Genomic DNA, 15,626 nt, shown 5'->3' on the forward strand with positions numbered 1-15,626 from the left:
TTTTAGTCATCTGCGTGGAAGAATCAGTTTTTTTTGGTCCACCAGATCAGCCGGCATTTGCATTAAAATTCGTGCCAGATAAATTGCCCTTATAATCCTCGACAGATTCCTTTGCTGTTTTCTGTACCTTGAGAAACGTGCAGATGGCTTCACTAACCGATCTGATGTTGGAAGGCAGTCAACGCTTTAATGGCAGCAATTATAACATCTGGAAACAAAGAATGTTGACCATTTTTGAATACAGGCGTCTTGATCAGCTCATTTTGGGCAAAGAGCTCCGTCCCGGTACAGCTGATATTGATCAAGATAAGTTTGATGATCGAAATCGAGAGGCAGTTATGCTCCTCAAGCTCTTTGTGACTGATGATCAGTTACCGTAGATTCCTTCTGGCAAGACAGTTGCCGAGATCTGACAACAGTTGAAAGAATTGCATGAGACATCTGACAAGAGCAGAGCTTTCTTTCTCAAAAATCAGTTGTTCTCCATCATGATGGACGAACATATGTCTTTACAGGAACATCTCAACAAGATTAAAGACATTCGAGATCAGCTCGAAGCCATTGGTCGCACCATGGAGGAAGAAGATATGGTAGTCATCACTCTGAAAAGTCTACCAAAATCTTATGAGCACTTCATAGAAACACTCAACATTACCTCCACTAATGTTGATCTGAAGTTTCCGGAGTTATGCACCAAACTCATGCTGCAGGATCGTTGGAAACAACAGTTTGGTAGTGGTGCCGCATCAGCCTCCTCAGAAAATGATTTTGCTGCCAAATATCAGTCCTTTCAGTCCTTTCAACAGAAAGTTTCTTCTCAGCCTTTTGATCCTGCTAGGAAGAAGAGTGTGCAGTGTAATTACTGTCACAAGTTCGGCCAAATGAAGAAAGATTGCCGACAGAGGATTGCCTCTGAACAGAAGAAACAGGGAAGGCTCCATCAGACAACAAATGTTGCAGAACATTCCGAGCAGACAGATTCTGCCTTTTACGCCTTTACGGCTAAAAGGTCTTCAGATAATGTTCCGTCTTCTGCCTGGTACATTGACTCTGGCGCATCACGCCATTTCTCTCACAGGCGTGACTGGTTTATTGACTTCTCACTCTTCAGTGATTCCGTGGTATTTGGTAGAGGAGAAAAGTACACAGTGGTTGGCATAGGTACAGTTCAGATCCAGTCTGGTGGGCGCACACTCATCTTCCTGAATGTGTACTATGTTCATGGTATGGAAATTAATCTGCTGTCGGTCAGCCAGATTATGAGGAACTCGCCTTAGCTTGATGTAGTGTTCAGTGCGCACAAGTGTTCTATTATCGACAGGGAGACTAGTCTTACGGTTGCTGTTGGCCTAGAAGATCATGGTCTATACAGGCTTCTTGACACTGGTGATTCTCCAGAAGTGGCTCTAGCAGCTCGTGTTTCTCCCATCAGCACTCCGTGGCATCAGCGATATGGGCATCTAAACATGCAGTATCTCTCAGCTTTCTCGGGAGGGACTTGTGTCAGGATTACCTGATATTCAGACTCAGCAATTGGGCGTATGCGGCGCCTGTCAAGCTGGCAAGCAACATCGGTCTTCATTCAAGGATGGAGAATCTTGGCGCGCATCTTAATCCATGCTGATATTTGTGGTCCTATGCATACATCTTCTATCACTGCTTGCAAATATTTTTTGCTTATTGTAGATGATTTCAGTAGAAAGATGTGGGTGTATTTTCTAAAATATAAATCTGATGCATTTTGTACCTTTCAGAAGTTTAAAACCTTAGTTGAAAAAGAGTCTGGCTGTAATATCATGACTCTTAGGACAAATAACGGAGGGGGAATTTTGTTCTTCTGCTTTTTCCAACTTCTGTGATACTCATGGCATCAAACGCCAGTTAACTACACCCTACATCCCTCAACAGAACAGTGTTGTCGAACGCCGCAACCGTACGGTTGTTGAAATGGCTCGTTCCATGTTACAACACAGGAGTGTTCGAATAAATTCTGGGCTGAAGCAGTATTTACTGCTGTTTATCTTCTTAACCGATCACCCACTCAGGCTGTTAAGGGGAAGACTCTCGAAGAGGTTTGGTTTGGCCGTAAGCCTAAGATCAGTCACCTCAAAGTATTTGGCTCAGTTGCATATGTTTGGATTCCAAAAGCCAGAAACTCATGATGACAAGGTACAGTGATCATCACAAGGCCTATAGACTGATAGATATAGCCACTGGTCATCTTAGCTTCAGTCGGGATGTCGTATTTGATGAAGACAGAGGATTCTTTCAGTCTTCTCCTTCTGATCAGTGTTCTGAGGATCAACCTCACAGTGTTCTTCTTCCGGTAGGTCCACCTGATGGGAGGGATGATGCAGCATCAGTGTTTGATAATACACTACCTGAGCTTCCTCCAGAAAATAACCCTCATCTTGCTGCCCCTATTGTTCTTGAGCCTTCTCCACCCCCTCCTGATATTGGTTCCTCTACTCTTCGACCTAAATGGTGGGCTAAAACCATTGGTGATCTCTGGGATGATGAGCTCCTTGAAGGTAGAACTTCTAGACATAAGAGCACACAACAGTCTACAGTAAATATTGCTCTTATGGCTAACCTACACAGTATTTCTGAGCCTTAAACCTATTCAGAGGCTAAGGGTACATCTGAGTGGGAACAGGCTATGGAAGCTGAATTCCAGAGTCTTCAGAAGAATCACACGTGGACCCTTTCTGATCTTCCTGCAGGGAAAAAGCCCATCAGCTGCAAATGGGTGTATAAAGTGAAATACAAAGCTGACGGAACTCTAGACAAGTATAAAGCTCGTCTTGTGGCTCGAGGGTTCTCATAGAAGGAAGGCATCGACTATGAGGAGACTTTTGCTCCTACAACCAAGATGAGTACCATACGGCTTGTCCTTGCTCTAGCAGCTCAGTTCAATTGGAAAGTTCATCAGATGGATGTAAAGAGTGCTTTCCTAAATGGTGACTTACAGGAAGAAGTCTACATGACGCAGCCTCCAGGATTCAAGGTTGCCGCCCAAGAACAGAAATTGTGTAGATTAGCTAAAGCACTCTATGGATTAAAACAAGCTCCTCGGGCTTGGTACATCAAAATTGATCAGTACCTGACAGATCATGGCCTTCAGCGGAGCCCATCTGATGCAAACCTGTATATCAAGCATACTGGTAATGATATTTTGTTTGTGGTTGTCTATGTGGATGACCTTATCATTACTGGCAGCTCTGCACATTTGATCCATGGGATCAAACAAGACTTATGCAACACCTTTGATATGACAGACTTGGGACTTCTTCATTACTGTCTGGGGGTTGAAGTCTGGCAGACTGAGAACAACATCTTTCTTTCTCAGTCCAAGTATGCAAAAAATCTTGTGGACAAATTCAGAATGCAGGATTGTAAACCGGCCACGACTCCTATGGAACCAGGGCTCAAACTTTCAGTTCAGTCATCCTCCCCCCTTGTGGATGAAACTTTATTCAGGCAATTAGTGGGCAGCCTCATCTATCTTATTGCCACTAGACCTGACATCAGTTTTGCAGTGAGCTACATTTCCCGCTTCATGTCAGCTCCTAAGGCTGATCATTGGATAGCAGCAAAGCGTGTGCTACGACATGTGCGTGGCACTCCTGATTATGGACTCCTATACACTCGAAGTTTTGATCCTATACTCAGTGGTTACACAGATTCTGACTGGGCCGGTTCGGTTGATGACCGTAAATCTACAGCTGGGTATGTGTTTAGTCTAGGATCCGGTGCTGTCACCTGGACTAGTAAGAAGCAGCAGGCAGTGGCTCTCTCCTCAACAGAAGCAGAGTATCGGGGAGCAGTTAAGGCATCTTGTGAGGCAGTTTGGCTTCGACGTATGCTTGCGGATATGCATGTTTCCCAGACAAGTCCTGCTCCCTTATTTTTTGATAATCAGGGAGTGCTCAAACTTGCCAAAAATCCAGTCTTTCATGAACGAACAAAGCATGTGGAAACCCATTGCCACTACATTCGCCAGCTTGTTGAAGACGGATCTGTTCAGTTGCGATATGTTCCCACAACGGAGTAGCCCGCAGACATCTTCACCAAGCCTCTTGGTCCTGATAAATTTGTAAAATTCAAAGGGTCTATTGGTGTTGTAAACAGATTGAGCATTAAGGGAGGGTATTAGAATAATACTATTTAGTGTTTAATGCTCATTCTTATTAGTTGTTGCTATTTTTATCTTTTTAGCAGTTTCTTAGATGAAACTGGTTGTTTCTATTTCCTAATCCAGTCTTTCATGAACGAACAAAGCATGTGGAAACCCATTGCCACTACATTCGCCAGCTTGTTGAAGACGGATCTGTTCAGTTGCGATATGTTCCCACAACGGAGCAGCTCGCAGAGATCTTCACCAAGCCTCTTGGTCCTGATAAGTTTGTAAAATTCAAAGGGTCTATTGGTGTTGTAAACAGATTGAGCATTAAGGGAGGGTATTAGAATAATACTATTTAGTGTTTAATGCTCATTCTTATTAGCTGTTGCTATTTTTATCTTTTTAGCAGTTTCTTAGATGAAACTGGTTGTTTCTATTTCCTAATAGAAACTTGATGTTTCTATTATTGTAAATATCTCTGTATTATTATTGAGCTTCATTCTGCTCATGTTATTCAATTCATTCATTGGAAATCCATATGCGTGTTTCGCACTGTTTTATTTAGTCCATCTTAGTCCCACCCAGATAGATAACCCTGGTGAGGTATCTAGTCCGTGGCATTGAATGTGCTTGAACTCTTCATAATTCACGTGTTTTGAGATCTTCCATGTATTTGTATATATATGTAATTATGAATTCCTCCCTAGCTAAGAGGGAGTGTTGAGGAATGTAACTAGGTTTGGTCTTCATAATTGTATAATGTAATATATGTGAAAATTCCATCACCGCAGCAACTGATTTACTTTTCCTACTTATTTCATCATAAGTTATTCATGAAATTACTTCAACAAACATTAAAATAAATATTGCTGCAGATATCACATCGTAATACAAAAACAAAATATGCACACATTGACACAGTTATTTTCGACTAATATCCCCGGAAAAACCCAATGTGGGAAAATTGGTGCAGCAAGGGAGGATTTTTATTATTTAGCAATTTTCTTGTACGACAAGGTGCCAAACTGGCTTACCCACAGATAGACAAACTTCCAGCACTTTCCTAAACCCATCGTAGGCCCTATTGACCTCTGCTATAGCCTGAAACCCTTTGCATCAACTTGAAACCCTCTGTGTTAGCCTACTGAGGCTCTGCGCAGCTTCTTTGGGCTTCTGTGTCACTTCTGCGTGGATGGCGCAGGCCCTTCTGGCTCTGCGCAGTCTCTGTTGCCTCTGCGTTTGCCTCTTCTGCGCTGATCTCTTGTTTCTTTGTTTCGTACTTGCTACCTCCTGACTGCTCTCCAGACCACTGGTTCAATTTCTCAGCAAACCCCGCTTTAGAAATTGAACTGGCTGGTCTCCCTTAGTGTGTCCTCCAAGTGCCCCTCAAGCCTCCTCCTATACTTTTTCTGTTGACATCTCAATGGCTGAGATTAAGCCCCTAATCAATGGTTAAGATTAGATCTAGCTTGATCCATGTCGTTTGGACCATTCTAACATAGATTCATATTAATGTTTTATTTTCCCTAAGTTTAGACTTAGGGACTCCATTAAAAATATCAATTATTTTAATATCTCCTGATCTGTTTAGAATCCGTGCAAACGCTTTCTGGGTATTGGAGATCTCATGTGCCCCAACCTCTCCACCAAATTTCGTGGTTAGATCACATCCGATGCTACCCCAAATCAACACTCCCTCTTAGCATGGACTGTGCTCTAACAATACTCCTTATTGAGTATTACTCTGATCATTTGGCATCGGTACTTGTGCTGATGCTAGGCCTCCCTGCCCAACATCCTCTGCACTGTTGCATCTTGTACTGTTGCCCATGGTTCTGCCATTGCCATTGCTGCATTTGTACGATAACTCCCTCTGCATTCGTGCTGTTGCTGGTCCTTTCTCCCAGCACTGCATCTATACTGCACCTTCCTTTGCATCTGTGCTGCTGTTGGTCCTTTCTCCCAACACTGCATCTGCACTGCAACTCCTTCTTCATTCATGTTGCTAACACACTACTTTTGAAAGGGGTTCTTTACCATCCCCATCTTTTCTCTGAAGTAGTCAAATTTTGACTTTCCAAGGGCCTTGGTGAGGATATCTGCCACTTGTTCCCCTGTAGGAATGTAGCTCAACAGTTCAACTCCACGTTGGACACAATCTCTGACAAAGTGACACCGAATATTAATATGCTTTGACCTATCATGAAATACTAGATTCTCAGAGAGTTTGATGCAACTCTGATTATCACACATGATCTTGGTCACCTCCATATTTCTTCTGAATAGGTTTACCAATAGTTTTCTAAGCCATATGGCCTCACACGAAGCTGTGCTTGCTGCCATATATTTTGCCTCAGACGAGCTCAGAGCCACGAACTTCTTTTTCCTACTGCACTAGGAGGTTATTCCTGATCCAATGTTGAAACAGTACCCAAAGGTACTTTTCCGATCCACTGAACTTCCTGCCCAATCTGCATCAGTAAATCCACTCAACCTGATATCCTTCCCCTTATTGTACAAGAGCCCATAATCAACTGTTCCCTGTAAATACCTGAGAACGTGCTTGGCTGCTGCCCAGTGAGCCCTCTTTGGTTCCACCATGAACTGACTGAGGGTGTTGACATCGTAACAAATATCTGGGCTGGTATTGACTAGATACATCAGGGACCCTATGAGTTACCGGTATCGGGTGGGATCGACATTCTTGTCTTCTGATGCATCAATCTTCTTCTAGTTGGTGATCATTGGCGTAGCCATAGGACTACAGTCTCCCATCCCGAACCTTTTCAGAATTCTGTAGCATACCTTTCTTGCCCAAGGAAGATTTCTCCTTTTTGTTGCCAAACTTCCAACCCTAGAAAATAGTGCATTTGTCACAGATCCTTCACATCGAACTCTGTGGCTAGATTCTTATTGCAGTCTTCAATGAGTCTGGGTGATCCTGTCAGGAAGAGATCATCCACATACAATACTAAGATAAGTGGCTTGCTCTCTGCGACTAGATAGTAGAGATTTAGATCCGCGTCACTCTTGACAAACCCCATCTTCTGCAAGTAGCCATCTATTTGACCATACCATGCTCTTGGTGCCTGCTTCAGCCCATACAAGGCTTTCTTCAGTCTGCATACATGAGACTTCTTCTCATGAGTTTCAAAGCCCTCTGGTTGTTCAATGTATACTTCTTCTTCTATTACCCTATTTAGAAATGCCGTCTTGACATCGATTTGATGGATTTCCCATCCCATCTGGGTTGCAAGAGATGTCACAGTCCTAATAGATGTATACCTGGCTACCGGGGCGAAGGTTTCCTCATAGTCAATCCCTTCCTTTTGAGCATACCCCTTAGCCACAAACTTGGCCTTGTATTTTTCAATACTGCCGTCCGCAGCATATTTGATCTTGTAGATCCATCTTGAACCTACCACAGATCTGTCTTGAGGCCTTGACACCACCTCCCAGACATCGTTTACCATTATGGAGTTATACTCCTCCACCATCGCATCTAGCTAGACCTGATGCTGAGCTGCCTCCTTGAAGCTAGCAGGGTCTCCATCTTGAGCCATTAATGCTTGATACCTGTCTTGCTGTTTTCGCTCCTTTCTACACTTCCTTGGCTCTCCGATGAAGTTCTCTGCATCACACAGAATCTGACGAAGTTCCCTGCTGGTTCTTCCTATGCCAACAGGTGATTTTGTTTGCTCCTCTTCCTCATCCTGAGAGTCTTCTTGATCTGAGGAAGGATTCTTCACTTCTGTTGGTTGAAGAGGCATGACCAACGGATCCTCTTTAGACTGCTCCTTGGAAGGCATTTTGCGAGATCTTCTGAAAGCTTTGTCCTCCATGAACTTTACATCTCGTCGTACTACTACCTTCCTGCTCCCTGGAAGATAGATTCTGTATGCCTTAGCGTTCTCGCTATATCCTACCAGATACCCCTTTTCTGCAGTCTGATCCAGCTTCTATCTCTTTTCTTCGGGTATGCGATAATATGCCAAACTCCCAAATATCCTGAATTGACTGACTTCAGGTGTCTTCCCAGTGAAGACTTTCTCTGGAGTAATCTTGCCCAATGCCCAATGAGGAGTCCTGTTCTGAAAGTAGATAGCTATGTTGCATGCTTCTGCCCACAGGAATTTTGGCATATCCTGATCATAAAACATGGCCCTAGCTGCGTCTACAATAGTCTTGTTTTTCCTTTCTGCCACCCCATTCTGCTCCAGATTGTAGGGAGTTGTCCACTCTCTTTTGATGCCCTTCTTAGCGCAAAAATTAGTGAAGTCCTTATCGACATATTCTCCACCATTATCTGAGAGCAAGACTTTTATTTTCTTACCTGTCAGATTCTCCACTATAGCCATGAACTCCTTGAATCGACAGAAAGCCTCATCCTTGGTTTTCAAAAAATAGATCCAAGTTTTACTCGAGTGGTCATCAATGAAAGTAAGGAAATACTCGGCACCACTGAGAGCTTTGACAGACATAGGTCCGAAGATATCTGAGTGTATCAATCCTAGTACACTCTTGGCCCTGTGGTTGCTCCTAGGAAATGTCGCCTTGGCATACTTTCCTAGAGCGTATCCCCTGCATACATCATCTCATTCCATACTCAGATCCGAAACTCTTGTTATAGTGCTACTGAGAATTCTCAGAGCTCCATGGTGCAAGTGACCCATCCTTCTGTGCCATAGTTCATTCAAGTCTTTGTCCCCATGACTGCCTACTAGTGCCATTGGAGATTCTAGTTGTAATCTGTACAACTGATTACTTTTGATCTCGATCTGCACTTTCTTTTTCCAACTTGGGTGTTTGACGTATACCTTTTCCTTGATGAAGTAGATGTCATAGCCCTTGCCTTGTAGTTATGACACGGAAAGTAAGTTCATCCCCAATCCTGGCACATGCAGCACATTTGTGGTACGGAACCGCTCTCCCGAGTCTATTTGAAAAACTATGGTACCCTTTCCTACTGGAGTACACTTTGCCTTGTTCCCATGGTGATCTGAAAGTTCATCTTCTCTTCTCAATATTCTGAGAAACACTCCCTGATTCCTGTCATATGCCACGAGGCTCCACTGCCTATATACCATACTTCTGATGATGTAGCACTAGTCATGCATGCCACTTCTTCTTCCAACCTGAAAGCCAACATAGAGAAATCGAAATCTCTCTCTTTTGTACAATCTTCTCAAAATCTGCGAGTCCCTTGAGGTGGATGCCTCTGCATCATGGTCTCAACCCATCACTGATTTTCCCTTTCTGTCTCTGATTACTTGCTTTGATACCATGTGAAAATTTTATCACTGCAACAACTGATTTACTTTTCCTACTTATTTCATCCTAAGTTATTCATGAAATTACTTCAACAAACATTAAAATAAATACTGCTGCAGATATCACATTGTAATACAGAAACAAAATATGCACACATTGACACAGTTATTTTGGACTAATGTCCTCGGAAAAACCTAATGTGGAAAAGCCAATGCAGTAAGGGAGGATTTTATTATTCAGCAATTTTCTTGTACAACAGGGTGCCAAACTGGCTTACCCACAAGTAGAAAAACTTCCAGCACTTTCCTAAACCTAGCGTAGGCCCCACTGACCTCTACTACAGCCTGAAACCCTATGTTTCAGCCTATTGAGGCTTTGCGCAGCCTCTTTGGGCTTCTGCGTGGATGACACAGGCCCTTCTGGCTTTGCGCAGTCTCTGCTGCCTCTACGTGTCTTCCTCTAGCTTTGCGTCTGCCTCTTCTGCATTGATCTCCCATCTCTCTGTTCCGTACTTGCTACCTCCTGACTGCTCTCTAGACCACTGGTTCAATTTCTTAGCAAACCTTGCTCCAGAAATTGAACTGACTGGTCTCCCTTAGTGTGTCCTCCAAGTGCCCCTCAAGCCTCCTCTAATACTTTTTCTGTTGACGTCTCAATGGCCGAGATTAAGTCCCTAATCAACGGTTAAGATTAGATCTAGCTTGATCCATGTCTTTTGGACCATTCTAACACAGATTCATATTAATACACATTTATATTTTATTTTCCCTAAGTTTAGTCTTAGGGACTCCATTAAAAATATTAATTATTCTAATGTCTCTTGATTTGTTTAGAATCTGCCCAAACCATTTCTGGGTATTGGAGATCTCATGTGCCCCAACCTCTCCACCAAATTTCGTGGCTAGAGTACATCCGATGCTACCCCAAATCAACAATATATTTGTCCAAAGAAATTTTATTATTAATAAAATGACTTATTAAAGCATGGGTTTCATGCTTGGGTCATCATTTTTAGGTCAAAGCCTCCAGTGTAGGCTTCTAGGTTTTATATTGAGTTAGTAGAGTCATTGTAAATTTTATTAGACCCTTCTTGGGGTTTTGTATTATGTAAAAATAATTATTTTTGAGTCAAATAGATCATTTGACACCTCCACACCAAGTCGGCCCTTACCTGATGAAGTCGGCCTACATTAGGGCAATTTGACCGACAAAAGAGGCTATATATAGAGAAGTAGTTCGATCCATTTGCATCACTCACTCAACAAGTTCGATACACAAGAAAGAGAAGCAGAAAAAGTGCAAAGTTGCTAGAGAAGGAAGAAGATTGCAGGGGAAGACAAAATCGAAGTTTTGGGATATCTCTCACACGTGCGAAGTTACTGGGGTCGAAAATCTGAAGTTTACTGCAGGTGGAAGTTCTATTGCAGGGGAGGCCGAAATTCTGCTACTGCAAGGTCGATATTCTAAGTCGAAGTTGTTGCTGAGAAGTTATTATTTGGAGAAGAAACAAGGGCTGACTTGGTGATTGGAGGAGGCCTGTGTCTAGGTCAGAGAGTCTTGGATCATCTCATCTTGTCTTATGAATCTACTGAAGGAAGAGTTTTGACTTTCCCCTCATGTAGGTTTTTCCCTGGTTGCGCGCCTACATTTTGTGTCTCTTGTTCTTGTGATCTTCATATATATATAATTTGGTAATTGCTTGATGAAAGATAAACTAAATAAGAAGTAAAAGAAGCTAACATAATTCACAAATAATTATCAAGAAAGAGGAATCAAACCCTAAGTCCTACTAGCATTGATTTCTCAACATGAATTGCGTGAGGAGGCAATAAATTGATTTTAAGATGGTTTTTTCGTTGGACATGTGTCCAATTTCTGGGACACCAGTAGGGCTTGTGTTCGACATGAGTCAAACTAGTTGTCATGTTTGACACGTGAAATACGTGATACGAGGGTGGGGAGTAGGACGTGTCATGTTACTTAGTTTTTGACCATCAGAAATCCCCCCCACATTCCATAACACTACTTTTTATCATTTAAAGTTGTCCCTCAAAATTTCCCAAGGGATCTCAAATGACCACTCAAGAGAAGTACTCCCACCAACCAACCTCACATTCCTTAACGCCAGTTTTCATCATTCAAAGCTATCCCTCAGAAAATTTCCCAAGGGAAGTCAATTGACGACTTCAGAAAAGTACTCCTGCCACCATTACTCATCTTCTCCTGTCAAAACTAGTGCTTGCTAGTTTCAGAGGGGTATTGCTAGGAAAAACTTAGAATTCAGATGTTTTAAAATGACTGGTGCCTAAGTCAGTGGATGATGGAGAAAAGCAGAGAGAAGAAAATTAGCAAATATGATATGAAGTATTGCTAATTAGAAGCCCTAAAATAATGAGATCATAAGAAAAACAGCAATATGGAATTCTCAACAACAAAACAAGTTTATAAATTAGATGAACGTGCTTTCATTACTCAGAGAAGCTACTGCATAGTTCTGGTATAAATCAAGACAAGTCTGCTCCAAAGAACTGGAGGGTATATAGTCCACACTCACTATTTAAGACCTTGTAAAGTTATCAAACTGCTTTTACAGACTTAGACAAAATTTGAGAAGTACACAAGAAGGCTTGGATGCTGAAACAGGAGTGAATAATGACATGATGATTTGCATGGGTAGTTATAAGTTCAACCAGCCAGGCCATACCCAGACCTTCTGTACCCACAAACTGATGACCTACTCCTTTACAAGATAATCGTAATACCCCCGTAGCCATAGTTTTCATCCTCGTCCTACCTATACTTGTACCCTCACCCACTGGTAGCCCTGCAATATAGTTAGCAGAGTTTATACTTTCATGTGGATCGAGCTTGCATGATCTCTATTGTTCCATATTATGAAATAATAATCCAAATGCTATGCCAACATAGCTACCAGGTATTAGATATATGGTAGATGTGCATCTTAAGTAAATAGGTACCAGGTATGAGGTATATGGTAAATGTGAAACTTAAATAATTTGGGAAAATGCATCCTAGAAATATCAAAGTGTCCAGCAATGTAAGCATCATAGTGGGAAAATGATATTAAATAGGGAAACTGAAGAATTTGAATATCAAACTCTGCTTAGGAGGCTGAATACAGAAATGAAGGTCTAAATTCTAATACAAACCATTGTTGCAACATTGTGCTGGCAAAAATATTGTCGAGGGTCCAGAAAAGAAAATATTGGCAATATCAGGAAATTATTGCAAAATATCTACAAATTAAAAAAATACAAAAATGTTCGAAAAACTAAAAAATTGACTTTATGTGCTTCTGTTTGTGGGCAGGGACATATTTTCATGCATGTGATCATAATATCACAATATTTACAATAATATTAAAATATTTTTGAAAATGAAAATATAACACTGTTTACTGGCGATAATATCATTTTGGGGTAAAAATCATGACATTGTGATAATATCGTGATGTTTGCAACACTGACACAAACAGAAAACTGCAACAGGAGAGACAAATCATAGTTACGTAATATACTTAAAAAGAATACATAAAATCACATAACGGGTACACTGTAGGACTCACACAATTTTTTGAAGGAAAAATAATCAATCAACACGTTTGTCAGATCAGTTGAGAGACGAGAGAGTTGAACAAAAATATATAGAAATTGGACGAGAATTTTGTACTTCCTTTTATTTGTGCTTAATAATCTTTTAGTAGCAACGGTAATCTATATGAAAGTGTTGAATTGATATGGCCAAATGAAAGATTTTTCGTAAATATGTTTATATTTGGTAAACTCTGCAGTGCAAGCTCTTATTTCAGTTGTGAAGTAGCATTTTCTCGATTTTAAACTGCTGTATAAATGGTTATGCTGATATCAATTTAAGTGGCTGTAGAGATACAGTTCAGGAGTTTTCTATTGATTTAGGTTTTGGTGTTGTCTTCGATTCTTTTAGCCAACTACTCATTCACTATAATTTCATGGTCTGCTTTATTCTTGTGTATATTATACAAAGTTGGTTCAGCTCTCTTTCCATCAGTATTCTTCACCTTTATTAAAGATGAAAATTCCATATAAGGCTCTTGATTTTTTCCTTGATAATGTTCAAAAATGTTCATTGATAGCAAGAAAAGGGAAAACATGACCAACAACTCCGAGATCTTGCAATGATGGTGGAAAGGCTAGAGAGTGGTCGACAGAAACTTCTGTCTGAGGTTAGTGTTCATGATTGCAACAGAGCCATACCTATTTCATTTACAGTGATATATCTTGATGTATAAATGCTATTTTTCTTGTCAATAATGGAATGATTGTAGATTGATATGCAATCCTTGGAGATAGAAAGGCTATTTGTGGAGAATGCAAATCTATCAGCTGGTCTGAAGGATATGACAAGTGTTGCTTCTCAGTGGGAGAATCAGGTATATGAATACAGTCACCGAAGAACTCTATGCTCTTTTAGTATTGGCAAGGCCTAGATATTTCTATTTTTGACCCAGTGCTATGAAATCTCTTTATGTTTTTGAAGGTCAATTTTTAGTCATGTGGTTTCTTCTAAAGAAAAGTATAGCTATAATGATGTCTGAAAGGGTTCCTGATTTGGATTGGTTGATAAACAATAATGAACATTAAAATCAACACGGTTAAATTCAGTTTCAAAATTATGCTATTCAATTCATAGTTCTTTGTCAATAAATAACGGTTTTTAATGTTACCTGTTGGGTAAATGCTTTCTATAAAAACAATTCAGATCATTCATCCTGGCATTTAAGAACACTACACCTAATGTATTTTCAGCCCCATATGGTTAAAGAAGGAATTAGCTGGAAATTGTCACATTTTCTTTTGGACATGTAATTTAAACGCTGTAAGTTTTCCAGCTGTTTTCTTCCTTGTCCCAGGGTTAAAGTTGAGGAGTATGTTTTATGTATAGTACCTGTTATCACACAATCTAGCAGGGCCTAAGGAAAGGAAAACCTAAGGGACAACTACTAGACTAAGTGACAACAATAGGACAATGACCCATTGTCACCTCAGTCAAAGTTCCCTGCTCTTTACGGACTTTCACCGATGGGAAGGGAATCACTTAGAATGAATAGATCAATGATTTAGGTATGATGTGATTCCACAAAGCCCATTCAAGGAGAGACACAACAATGGCTCAATGCTTCAAGGAAGTTAAACACTCTCCAAGAAAGGCCTAGGAAGAGATCAAGACTTAGGGTTTGAGAATTATGATTATAATAGGTATTCCTAGGATCAAGACTCTAAGTGATGGGATAGGACCTCTCGAAGAAGCTTAATGATGTTTTAACAATTCCAAGGGGTTCTTCGCTTCCTTTGACAGACCTAGGAAAGACTTGTGCGAGACCTAGGGTTTTATGAATAATCGTGGGAAAAATTACTTCCAAGGTATTTACTAGGTCAAGGCAAGGGAGGAGAAAGGGTTTCTTATGATTTATTCCAATAGATACTAAGCTCATACAACCCTCAAAGAAGTCCCCAAGGTGAGAGAGAGAGCGAGGTTTTCCCTCTTAGAGTAGCACCTAGGGCAAGAGATTTTATGGATGAAATTTAGGTGGATGCCCACCAAACTTGGAGCATAGGTAGCCTAGACCCTGAGCATGATGTTTGGACTGACGGATTCCGAAAAAATCGCTTCCCTAAAATTTCGCTGCAAGCCCTATATTTCCGCCCTACCTTTAGGGTACCGAAATTTAGGTGAAGATATGGAGTAAGAGAAGTTTGATCACTAAAATCCTTGGACTAGTGCCTAGTCCTTTGGGCCGTGGAGTCCTAGATGCATTGGATAGGCCAAATTTGTCGTCAAGGAGGTCAAAAGTTGATGCCCTAGCTACCACCCGTCAACAATTACCTACTATTAGAATATGGAATTTCGTGAGGAAAAATAACATTTCATCACTAGGAACATTCGTTGCATGTTATATCATGGGTAACATATGCAAGAGCCAACCAAATAGCTTCCAATTCTTTTTTTCAACAAAATTAGGGCACAAGAACATTTACATTAGTTTCATCAATTACATACATTAGACATTTTCAAGAGAAAGATTTCATCAACCAAAGAACTTACAAGATAATCATGCAATATAGCCATCCATATTTAAGAAGTAGCTCCAAGACTGTAGTGGGCTAGGTTAATTTCTACCCTAGGTTTCTAGAGAACTAGGGTTTGAAGGAAGAATTCCTTGTCAAATTACAAT

The 15,626-nt window shown here is 40.9% G+C and overlaps 1 protein-coding gene across 2 annotated transcripts in view; it reads left to right on the forward strand.

The window, feature by feature from the left end:
• Positions 1–15,626, forward strand: part of LOC149147596 (uncharacterized) — a 136,583-nt gene that overhangs the window by 58,519 nt on the left and 62,438 nt on the right. For both annotated transcript variants that reach the window (XM_089438435.1, XM_089438434.1), the window contains exons 11-12: positions 13,527–13,616; positions 13,719–13,823. In XM_089438435.1, coding sequence (XP_089294561.1) covers positions 13,527–13,616; positions 13,719–13,823 — 195 coding nt within the window. The remainder of the gene's footprint in view (positions 1–13,526; positions 13,617–13,718; positions 13,824–15,626) is intronic.

This window comes from Pinus tabuliformis, chromosome 9, assembly GCF_031772625.1.
Source record: "Pinus tabuliformis cultivar Carrire ecotype Pingquan chromosome 9, CPIR1, whole genome shotgun sequence".
Classification (NCBI taxonomy): domain Eukaryota; kingdom Viridiplantae; phylum Streptophyta; class Pinopsida; order Pinales; family Pinaceae; genus Pinus; species Pinus tabuliformis.